Source organism: Colias croceus, chromosome 1 (assembly GCF_905220415.1).
Source record: "Colias croceus chromosome 1, ilColCroc2.1".
Taxonomy (NCBI): Eukaryota; Metazoa; Arthropoda; class Insecta; order Lepidoptera; family Pieridae; genus Colias; species Colias croceus.
This window is the reverse complement of record NC_059537.1, coordinates 5,119,680-5,132,837: the sequence shown is the minus strand read 5'-3', so window position 1 is coordinate 5,132,837 and position 13,158 is coordinate 5,119,680. Positions and strand designations below refer to the sequence as shown.

The 13,158-nt window shown below is 33.8% G+C and overlaps 1 protein-coding gene across 1 annotated transcript in view; it reads right to left on the bottom strand.

The window, feature by feature from the left end:
* Positions 1 to 13,158, bottom strand: part of LOC123692863 (insulin-like receptor) — an 82,818-nt gene that overhangs the window by 29,236 nt on the left and 40,424 nt on the right. The window contains exons 3-4 of the mRNA XM_045637666.1: positions 1,324 to 1,498; positions 12 to 123 (exon numbers count right to left, since the gene is read on the bottom strand). Of these exons, the coding sequence (XP_045493622.1) occupies positions 12 to 123; positions 1,324 to 1,498 (287 nt within the window). The remainder of the gene's footprint in view (positions 1 to 11; positions 124 to 1,323; positions 1,499 to 13,158) is intronic.

Genomic DNA, 13,158 nt, shown 5'->3' with positions numbered 1-13,158 from the left:
CTTAAACCCACCTCGAGACCTTCATTGTCAAAAATGACGAGGGCAAAATCCTTGAATAGCTGCAGGCCTCGTATCACGGACAGATTTGGGAACAGGTCGCCGAGGTTTCTCAAACGCCTTAGTCTGAAATTCAGGCATGATTTTAATATTTTCCACGTTCAATTTAAACACGTTTTTATTAGTTTCACCTGTAGGTTTGTAACTTGTCTAGTCCTTTACTAGATTTTATGACCCATTTTAAAAGGAGAGATTTAATTAAACTTTGTACACTTATTAGGTACAACACAATAATTTCATGAGTTTAAGCGTGTTTTTCAGTTATTATTTAATTTTATTAATTATTTAGAGATACGAAGCAACAAGCATTTCTAAATAAAATAATCTTTATTGTATTTAAATAATTCTTGTTTTTATCATCTCTAGAAATAGAAGGCATGCAGACAGGAAGTTCCTATGCAGCATTATATATCATGTTTGCTGTTTGCATGATATCTGTATTTATATTAGGCAAAACGTTAATTAGATAGTATTAATCTATATAAAGAGAAAAAGATTTTATCGTTTGTTTGTTACAATTGAATTAGAAAAATATCGGTATCTTTACCGATTAGCACAGACGAATACATACAGAATTGTAGTAATATTATAAAAAATTACACGCAAGGCCTGTTTAGAACTATTCATCCACTAAAATATTAAATCATAAGTTACGTCTAACAATTTGTATTCAAAAAACTTATTCACGGTCTTGTTTCCGGCTATACATCGTAAGACATAAAATGTGCCCTTTCGAGGAATTTAGATCACAAAAAATCGATAATGTATTAAATAAATAAAGAACATTGGAATGTAGAATATTGTTTTCCTTACAAATTCAATAACATTTATGTTTGAGGATATTTTACCACAAACGAAATATAATATTTAGCAGCGTAATTTTTCTTTACACGTGTATTAAACAAAAACAACACGCTGCAATATTTATATTCGTAAGACTTAATTAATTTTACATGTACCTAATTTATGATTCCATTAAAATTTAAAAACTCATATTCGGCACATTATCCAATTATGTGTTATATGAATATCCTTTAATCTTATCTTACAAAATGAAAATTCAATACTGCAATATGCGATCTTCAAAGTAAAGTTCAAGCAACATAAGCTCAGTTCCTCGGCCTTACTACTAAAGATACATACTTCTATAGACAGGACAACAACAGTACATTTCATGTCAAATTTTGAATTTAAACATATATTTCTATCCACCATTTTACTGAACAATATGACCTATTCCTTTTTGATAAAATAAGCAATACATACCTATAAATCAAAACATATCCGGTGACCTCACGTAGATGGGGGAAAGAGAAATTCTCGAAGGAAGCATGTGTGACGTGCTCCATCAGAACGATGTTCAGGTTCCCCTCGATCACGCGGCACTCCTGGAGCTTCTTCGTCTTCTCCAGGTTGTTCCTGATGTCGATTGAGGGACATACTGTAACAATGATATGCATGGTATTAAGAAAGAGTTCGAAGAGACAAAAGGTTCAAAAGAGACAGAGAGAGTTAAATAGGACAATCATGAGTTTAAAAGAGTTATTTCTAGGCAAGAATTATAAGATACATTCTTCATTTGTAATCATGTTTATTATGTAGTATGGGATGAATAGCTCGGATAAATAATAAATCAGATCTGTATGAAATTTGGTATCAAGATAAATTAAAGTCTGAATTAGGAGTTAAAAAATTCATCGAAGTTAATAATTAACATGCAGTTCATATTTTTATGAACTGTACAAAACTTTTTAATTAAGTAGTTACTATAGAATAGATTTCATTCATTATATTATTACAAAATAATAAGTGCAATAAATTAAGTTATAAGTGGTTTTTACACGGATATAATATTTAAATTACTTTTTTATCTTTTATTCGTATTTTATGCCTATTTTATTTTATATGCTTAGATTAACTGCGTAAGTGTTAATATATGTAAATTAAATTATGACATTTATATTAATTACTGCCGAGATAAAATGCCTATAGAAATCGACAATAGCTCACTATTTCGACTAAATGATTTAAAATAATTGTAACTGTACTATAAATTATAATTATTAACACTTCAAAATTATCTAGATATTGGAAGTAACGAGTGTGCAATTCGCTACAAAAAGCGAACGATCTTTTATATGCTCTAATGATTTAATTAGTGGGAATTAATTTGTTTTTGTTCTACACGCCATTCGATTATTAATTGTTAATGGTCTCCCACGGTGTTCCGAAGACCACATGCGACGACATTGTTTCTGAAAATTAGTTATTAATTACCTACTGGTAATGATGGACATTTTCGCTAATTCATTATGAATATATCCTATGAACTTTTTCTAGGGCAACTACACGTGTTATTCAGAAGTTTCTGCGAGGTATATTAAATGTAAAGTAATAATAAACTCGTACGGCATTTGCTTGAATTATCTTCGGTCAATTCTTATGACGTATCAGGTACATAACATGTACACACGATTATACCTATATATTGGTAGGTATGAGGCTCATGTATTCAACTTTACCTTTTTGAAATACTTAATATATAAAAAATCTGAATGAAGATTTAGAGTACTAACTTGGTAGATACTTTATTTTAATTTAGTTACAATATGGCCCCTTGTTTAGCTAAAATGATATGAGGTAAGTACTTAAATATTAATCATAATACAAGCACTAGCCAGGTACATAAAACAGTGTTATAAAACCATGTAAGATTATATGCTTGATACATTGAAAGTAATACAACATCATAGTAGCTCCGCGTTTTGCGTCGCAAATACGAGTAAGCTGAAAACTTCGTTAGTGTAGAGTACTATAAGTTTACGACTACACCGCGGAAGGCTTACGTAATGTACTCGTATAGTAGTACGTTAACACATTTCAAGTATTTCACTGGCATGTCAGGTGTACATGAACATGGGCACGCTTTGAAGTGTTAATAAAATATAGCGCTATTTCGATTTAGGCGGCCGCGGCGTGGTGCGAATAACGTTAATTAAAATTAACATTGTAATCGTATCGCTGCGCGGATAAATAATGCTCAAGTTAAACGAATGCCTTCATAGTACTTTATTTCTTATTAAAGCTTTTAATTAATTACATTACATTTTACCTTTAAATAAATATAAGTATCTACAATGAAATACTTTCATAACATCATTATTTAGTACATAATTTACTTAATTGTAGAACGCCGCAAGGCTGCAAGAAACTGCGTAGTTTTATATCAACGCCGCGCCGGCTTCAGTACCTAGGTACGCAGTTCGCAGAACTTTGGTACGCACTACGCATGCGCGAGGAAAGCGCGGGAGGGCGTATTAAAATGGCGTCGTATCGTAAACAAATCGTAAAAACAATAGAAGGGAAAATAATGTTTACCCATTTGGGTACGCCTATCATAAAATGTTAGCCATATAAAAAGGTGATATTCGTATAATAATGATTTATTATTGCAATCAAAATTACAGTAGATAAACTTTTACAACCTAGTAATTTAAAAATACTTATATAAATCGTGTATAAATCTATAGAAAGTAAATTTATCAACGATACAATCAGAGATATTGGCCGTTTTTTAACAAATTATATGAATAAATTGAACATCATACGTTATTTTCAAATAATATTACGACGCCATTAAAATCTGAATGAGTCAAATATGATTGAGTCAACGTTTGTGAAGGACGGTTCGATTGTGAATGAAAACAAAATGTGCGCACTGCGTACGAGTTGTTTTGTTTTACAACCGGTTCAATGAATAACCGACAGTCGGGTGATGAATTAAATATTACAAGTTAACTATAAAAATATACGAAATAGCGAATTTCATTTCAATATTTGAGCTTTAATTTGCAAACAATGGTAAATTTATGTACTCATCTTAGCTAGATGGCGCCATGAACGTGACTGTAAAATGATAGTGTATTGCGTAGAAAGGAACGACAATCGTATCGTGTGAATAGTTAGCGTACGGCAAGTTGCAGTGGGTGCATTGTAATGCAAATGAACTCTACCGGATCGCCCCCTCCTCCCCCGGCTGCCGCAAACCCCCGTCACTCAAGCCAGCGGATATTTATAGTGTACTGAGTTATTGTACTCCTTACAGGTATACGACAGATTGTTATCCATTCTATTGATTTTGTTATAGCCTCGTGTAATTAAAACCTTAGACGCCGGCGCCGTACTATGCCATTGATTGTCATATTACACAGCTGCTATTCAGCATTCCGACCACGGTTTACGTTAATCACGTGGGTATTTTTCGGTTAAGCTATAGAATAAATTTGAATTAAATGTTTTAAAAAGTGAACAATTATAATGGTAATCATGTCGACAACACGACAGCACAAATTAAATATGCTCCAATATACCTATAGTTCTTATCTACACTAATATTATAAAGAGGAAAACTTTGTTTGTTTGTTTGATTGATTTTAATGAATAGGCTCATAAACTACCGGACCGATTTTAAAAATTCTTTCACCATTCGAAAGCTACATTATCCACGAGTAACAGGCTAGGTTTTATCCCGGAAATCCCACGCGGGCGAAGCCGCAGGCGGAAAGCTAGTTACGTATAATAATAAACGAGTACCTATTCAATGTATCACCAACGTCAATACCAACCTTCCGCCTTCCATTATTAAATCTATTTTTAATAGCGGAAAAACAAAATATCGAACGTTACGAGACCTCAACCCCTCGCCCCTTCCCCTCACCGCGCTTACTACGTCTCTACTACAGCCTCCACGCCACCCGAAAAAACCCACACCCTTCACCTCTGTACCACGAAATAACAATTTCACAATGCAACGAAAACTTTTCAGTTGTCCGTGTAAAAGCTCTATTCGGTCACACCCGAAACTTGGCGAGTAGAACCACATAAATATTTTGTGGTACAGGTCTTGGCTCGATTAATGGCGGACTTGTAACGTTTTACTATAAATTAAAAATTTGTATAAAACCTTAGTCATTGAGCGCGCGTTTCAATATTCGTTCATCAGATAAACGAGTTGCGTCATCGCGCTCGATGTAGTAGATGTAGCGTGTTAGTGCAATGATGCACTTTGCGTCAGTGCATTTTGTACGATAAACAACCATTCTTATTACAACTGAATGGATAGAATGATAGTATGTACTGTAATGTTCTACAACGTTCCCATCAAATAACGAGAGTAACTACGATACTATAAATACGTCATTTAAAAGCATACAAATCTTCTTTGATGGATGGATATGAGTATACAAAATACAAATTACAAGGAAAAATTAGTTAAAAGTGTCCAAATAACAAAGAAGTTACGTTGTTTATCTCTCTTTCTTGATAGATTTGGGGCGCACTCGTCAATATACATATTTTTCCTGCTCATTAATAATATCGTTTCGCAGAGATTGATTGGATACATTCGCTAATTACCAAAACACATAAAAGAAAAATAAATTTTTTATTGCAAGCTTATTGGAAAAAGGCGTTTAATGTTTGGTAAATTCGGGTTTTTCCATTGGCCATAATGCTAGAGTAGGTGAGTATGCATTCCAATTGAACACATAAGTCTATCTAAAATGGTATGTGAAGGTAAAACGAGTATTGTAAACAACGTTAGGAATAATCTAGCATGCCAATTGCCAAGATTATAACGATAAGTATAGGGAACGCCAATACAATCGTCAGTACTTTAAGCAAATTTATAGTCTACAAAGATTACAAACATTTAATGTCTATGATAAATTTGTATTTTATTAATCTCACATATGCGTTAGATTTTCATTGAAAAAAACTTTCATTTCATGCAACTTAAACTACAAAATTAAGATCAATCAGTCTGAAACGAATCTGTCTGAATGAACGTTTTTCCTGAAGACAAAATATTTCCTGAAATATCTTTAGAAAAAGCAGATTTAGAAAAAATAAATAATCTTAGTGCACATTACATATTATATGCAAGCAATAACCGGTATACTTAAAATAACGTTGAATTGTATACTAGCTTGGCCTATATTTAAACTATATCAAGGATTTTGCTAGACATTGAAAAATTGTTGATAAACACAACAACAGGTGCAAACATTATATCAAGCGACAGGCCAATTATAACTTTTATATTTAACAGCGATGTTGTGAAATAAACAAAACATATAAAATAACCACAACATTTTAATTACACTGCAATCAGCGGTATAGGCGGAAACAATTAATCGAATACCACGCGAGTTCTAGATTGATCTATAAGTGGTTTGCGATTGGTTTGAACCGATTCGGCAGTGTTAATTAACGCAATCATTAATGAGCACAAATTGTCAAAACAGTCGTTCAGTTGGGCACCGCGCAGCCGACGGCGGCTACTATTTCGGACACTACAGTTGACTCACTGCACTTTCACTGCAAATAGAGCCGCGTCTGCGGATATAATTGGCGTCGATCCTGCATTTAGACTAACAATACAGTGTGCACAATATTCGTGTCGTCACGTGTTCGAAGCGTTCGCAGTTACGTCGGCAGCGCAGGATGTCCGGTAAATGTAAACAACTGATCCCGGCATTGCTCCACGCAGATTAACTTGTTCGTGGAATTTAGATAACGGCGGGCCACCTACACGTTCTGTTATTTACAGTAACACCGTCCTTTGATATCGATTATCCACCGTTCATTTTATGTATTTCATATTTCGCTGGACTTAATAGTAGTACAACAGATAAATGTAGGAAATATGAACTAAACCGGAAGCTATATTATGACAGCTACACGGGGACGGAAAGTTACAAGTGACGAAGCTTACGATCATAACAAATTATTTTCATTACATGTAGACAACCGGATAATACACGTACATATTTAAATAATGTGAATATTCTCAGCATATACATCAGGTAAAGACTTAAGAAATTAGAATGATACGCATTGTAACCCATGGCCACGCTACGTCGCACTACGTTGATTTATGCATCCGGTCTGTGAATGAAGACATCAATGGTCGCTCACATGGTGCGCTCAGTGTTATTGTTGTTGTCCATTCACACTACATGTTACGATAAATGCAAATAACATCCACCAAACTTACTGATCGCAATCAAAAGTACATTGCGACGTTTTAAAATTAAGCTAATGGACGTCTATAAAATAGGACTTGATTAAATGGTATTTCGTGAGTCATTGAGATTAGGTAGTAATCAATCGTATTTTTATTAATATAATTAATTTCTAATTTACTTAATCACGATAATTAACAATCCTAATATTTTATTTTATTATTTTATTTATCAAAAGGTACCTGAGAATCTTTTTTTTTAATAAACTGGTTAATAAAAATATCGTCAAATTCTTCAAACTAGTTTATATATTTGTGTGTTATATTTAATAGAGGTAGCATAGACCACAATACATACAAAAAAAATGTTTATTTCAATCTATTTTATCACCACACTTGCCTACTCTTTTCAGACAATGACCAATCATTATATTATGCCGTTATTTAAAAGATGTCTCTTAGATCGTAAAAACATTTACGACTTATTTATCGATATTCAATACTCGACATAGATAGCAGTCAAACATACGTTCCACTTAAACCATGATGTAAAAAACCACTAAATTATCATAATTATCTTTTGTATAAAAAAATGTGTTAAAGTATAATTTAAATTCATAATAAACTTGCAAATATACGTTTCATCGGGTAATTGGTAAAAGATATCACTGATAAAATCCTTCTTGTATAATATGAAATATACAGTAAGTATACTTTTTGCCATAAACATATTACGCGAAAAATATACGGATAAAAAATAATGTGATGGTAATCAACGTGAAGTAGCTTAATTAGGTTACATTTAATTTTTAACCTACTTCCCTTTCATGTTTGAATTCTGTATCGTTGTTATATCACACAAGAGATTTCCCATTAAATTTTGATTTATTTCCAAAAATTCAAATTAAATACTAAATCTATTTATATTTTATACTAAAATGAGTCAACAAACTATTCCAATGCGAAGATTTCATTGATAAATTAATCCGAAATTGCAATGATTTGTTTACGAGACATTTAAAACGAAAGTCGTTGAACTTTGATGGAAATATGACCGGCCGCGCCGTTTCCGTGTAACCATATTGTATACAATAACATGAAACATCGAGGCGAGCACTTTTGGATTTTCCAAAATTTAATTCGTCGCTGCCTTGTCTGTAATAACAATCTTTTTTAAATATCATTACGCATTCTTTCTGAATCGTTTATTTTTCCCGTTTAAACAACTACGCAAGATGTGTAAATAGTACATAACGATATGTTAATTAAGGACTTATAGGGCTAATAAACGCAAGGAACAGTTGTTTACTACTACAATTCCTTATGACTCAATTTAAACAACTTCTCCATAAAATAGGCTGTATAAGTGTATAGTATATTAAATATAAACTAACGACCCGCCCTATCTATTAAAAAAACCGCATCAAAATCCGTTGCGTAGTTTTAAAGATTGATCCTACGTACACAGAGAAAGCGACTTTGTTTTATACTATGTAGAGATTATTTAAAGTCAATTGATTCTCAGTGTATTGGCCGGTAAAATACTACCTGTGATACTACCGTATATTTATTATTTAACTCTACATGAGGCAACGCGGCGAGTACACCGAAACGCGTGCGTTGTTACTTGTTATCATGCTTGCGTAACTTGTTTTGTTTCATATCTACCTATTTATTTGTGAACGAATCTTAATTACCATTAACCAACCTAGATTTCAATGTTTTTGTTGACTAGGAACTGGCGGTTTCACGTTTAGTTTAATATTTAATTGAGAATGTTTGTTAGTTTCTAGCAGAACATGCAAATAAATACCTAATACGTCATCGTACTGCGAATTTCCTAGCTATTGAGGAAGGAAAGAAAACCAAAAGGTTCATTGGTTTTATCGAATGAAGATATTTTATAGCAAACAATCCATACTAATATTATAAATGCGAAAGTAACTCTGTCTGTCTGTTACTCAATCACGCCTAAACTACTGAACCAATTTGTATGAAATTTGGTATGGAGATATTTTGATACCCAAGAAAGGACATAGGCTACCTTTTATTGCGAAATATGTACCACGGGCGAAGCCGGGGCGGACCACTAGTATGAAATAAATATCGTATCTTGTTTATTATCAAATAGGCTCTATACTCCGGCTTTAATCTTTAATCAAATTATTTATTAAAATTATTATAGTCTCATATGAAACGAAAACAAAAACAACTTCTTCTCCGAAATAAAAGGGTTTAACATTAAAATTTTGCTAAAGAAAAATATTCCACATTAAAACGCTTGCCTTCAAATACCTTAGTTTTTTTTTAACATTTTAAACGACAACATAGACAAGGCGAATTAAATTTGCATACTAATGAACGAAGGCAACAAATAAATAAACGCAGATAACAACATTTCATAGCCATAGTAAATACAACATCATTTTGGTGAAGGTCTAAACGTTTAGTAATAAAAATATACCGCCTTTATATTGGACTCTAAATATCGAATAAATTGTCCTATAACAGAATGAGTTTAATGACATATAAGGCCGGTTGCAGAGCTTCACCGACCACTAGTATAAAATAAATATTCGTTTCATAGATGTAACAACTTACAATAAATGCCTGCTTACCTAAATTTTGTTTACCATGTTAGATAAATGGTCTCAAATGCCAATGAATCATGTTTCGGAATCAACAAACAAAAAGGAAATTAAGATGCTTAGGTGTATTAAAAAATTGTGTCATTTATGATGAAGCATTTAATTATAATATAGACCTATAGAGCCCCTATAGAGCATTTGGTTTATACTTATTTCAAAACTATTAAAACCGATTTCCGAGGTAAGATTCGAGGAAAAATGAATGGGAAGTCATTTAGTCACCAATGTAATTAACAATGTTGGGTGGATAAAACATATAGAGTTACTTTTGAAATACAGACCCTCATCTCGCAGCATCATTTATTTTTATTTATTTAAATAGGTACACATCTCAGCTGACAATTTTGACTAATTATACACAAATTTAATCACATGTTGCGGAAAAATGCCAGCCAAATTGTATGTACATAGCACAATTGAGGTTAAGAATAAATATATAAAATAAAAATAATTTTGAATTTTGTAGATTCTTAGCATTTAAAATTATTTTCAACTTACACAATATTCACAGACCAAAAAAAATTGTTTACATTTTAAAATCTAACATCAACATGCATATTGCACAATGCTCATTCCACAAAAAATAAAAATTGTTCAACAACATACAACTGAGAACTATATTTGTAATTATTAATTAATTTTGAGTTAAACGACGGTCGTGAAATCGGCAATGTTTATTCCAAGTCAATCTTTAATACATTCCACTATCAATAAAATTAGCAGTCTACATTGATGATAAGTCTATCCACATTGACTTAGCTGTGCAATTAACAATACAATTTAAACATCGTTACATTGTGACTATGTTGTTATTTGTATCTAATATACACGTACACTCCAATAATACGTACGTTAGCGTTGTTCCAGTTCAAATAATGGTAATTTGATAATAAAGAAAGGAAAAGCCGCTCAGAAGTATTCGGATCACGATCGTAAAATACGACTGGTGCGGATGTTCTAATGGAAAACTAGTCGCACAAGAGCCGAAATGCGGCGTCGAGATTGGTTCAGCTAAACATTTAAAGCAGCCCTATAACTTGTAAGCATTTATTGTACCAAAATAACTATATAGAAAAACAATATACCTATACAAACGTTATTCGTTTCTCCGACGAGCGAGCTATTGAGCTTTATTTACAACCTTAAAAGCCAGAGAACAAATTACGATAAAATATGTGTTTAATGTGACAACATACAGTTAAATTAACATACCCGAAACGAGTGTCTATTGAAAACACATTGAAATCGAATTTGGGCAGAGTCGTCTGTGTTTGTCGGTTCATTTATGGAACGCGGCTCAAAGTATTCGGGCCGATATCAAAGTATTGTGACTGCGATAACGATCTCTACGCAGAAGCACTACCAAAAACAAATTCGTGGATCTTTATTTACATTACATTATACTTTTTACAAAGATATGCCATTCAAAATAAGCTATGGTTACATTAAAGTTGAATGGCGTTTCGTATGTCAAGTGGTTTCTTCACAGAAAGGAAGATTTAGGTCACGTTCTTGGAACGTTTTAAGTGTAAGTTTCTATAGAGTAATAACTCTTGAATTTAAATATGAAAAACATTGCTGGAATCGAGTCGCTATAGTGGAGTATGACGGCGCTGATCAATATGTATGCCGATGCGGAATAGGCTTTTCGTCGGGGATATTTGTTCGGGGAATGTAATAAAAGTGGTGCGACGGCGTTCGCACGTGACCCGCCTGTGAACATACACACCAATTTTCCAGACCCAATTTATTTACGCGCAACGTGCACAAGGAGACGTTATTACGGCATTATTCAACCTAATACGAACTTAGCTGTGACCTGCACATCATTCAACATAGATATACAATGAATTCGCAATTTAATGTGGCCTCTATATTTCCCGCTCACTTTCTAAATATATCAAACTAGATTTCCGCCCGCGGCTTCTCCCGCGTTTGCAAAGGAAAACCCGCATAGTTCCCGTTCCCGTGGGATTTCCGGGATAAAAACTATCCTATGTGTTAATCCAAGTTACCCTCTATAGGTATGTGTGCTAAATTTCATTGTAATCGGTTCAGTAGTTTTTACGTGAAAGAGTAACAAACATCCATACATCCATACATCCATACAAACTTTCGCATTTATAATATTAGTAGGATGTATTATATATAAAGGTATGTCAAATATATATAGTATATACGTTTTTAATATAAATACGTTTTTAATTAAAGCAATTAATGATTAATTACGTGAACAATTAGTATTCTGTTATGAAATATAATTGAATATTCCTCGCTTCCGTTAAAATAATAACACCTTTTGTTTACGCTAGCGGGAGATATCTTGTTTACTGATGAATATATACTCTCGACATCTACAGATAAATAAATGATCAGTGAGATAAATTCTAATTTTAGATCGTATACGCCTACTCGATTGCGGTTCGCGTTGCAGATTAATGAGACCTACGAATCTCGGGCCGAATATCATTGACTCTAATAATGGAGATATTTTAAAAATAATTGAGTGTTTTGTTTAATTTTAGCTTCAAACAAAACAGGCACGAGAGGAGTTATTTGCACGCGGTGGCCTCGGAGGGCGGAGGCGTAACTCCGCGTTGTTTACGTCCGCGTCGGCGGTCGGCCCGCGGCAGGCGCGGTGACTCACTTGCGGCCGGTTGCTTATCCGCCGACGACATACCGATGATTCTTCATCAAATTAATTTAACAAGCCATACCGAGAAACAAGTACTTAAAAAATTGTCTATTGAAAATAAAAGCCGCCGCGGCCGCGGCCGCAGCCGCGGCGGTTCGACGACCCGGAAGTGCATAGACTATAGAGCGAGATTATCTCGCTCTTCACATTCCAACTTTACTGCGCATATTTCCCTATAATATGTCCATTGTCCATACATGCTCGCTATTAAAATTATCGTATTAGTTACGTGACATGATTCCCCATTTCATTCCCCACTTTATATGAACTTATGCTTCTACCTACTCGTTTGTGATAAATATTATGTAGATTATGAAATCAAAACAAATATTATGAAAAATATTTGTTTATATGTAGAGCGTAACAGGATTTACAAAAAGCTTATCGACATGATTGCTTAGTGGGCAGTGCATTCATGTGTGCGACATTCCGAATGCGCACAATGACGGATGTCGATCGAACACACGGTACTAGGTGCCGGCGAGCGGCAAGAGTATGTAGTGTATCATTCCAGCGGTATTTGCGGTTATCGCGGAGGCCGCTGCTGGGTCGTACTCTGGGACTCGAGGAATGCGTTCGGATTTCGGAATGCAGTCCGTTACACATTGCTGCTCAGTACTAGCCTCTCACGCGCCGCTAGACTCCACGGCCTGCGACCGCCTTTCGCAGGATATTATAGTAAACAGTAGTTAAACAGTAATCTGTTGCGCAAATATGTAGATTATAGGTAAATA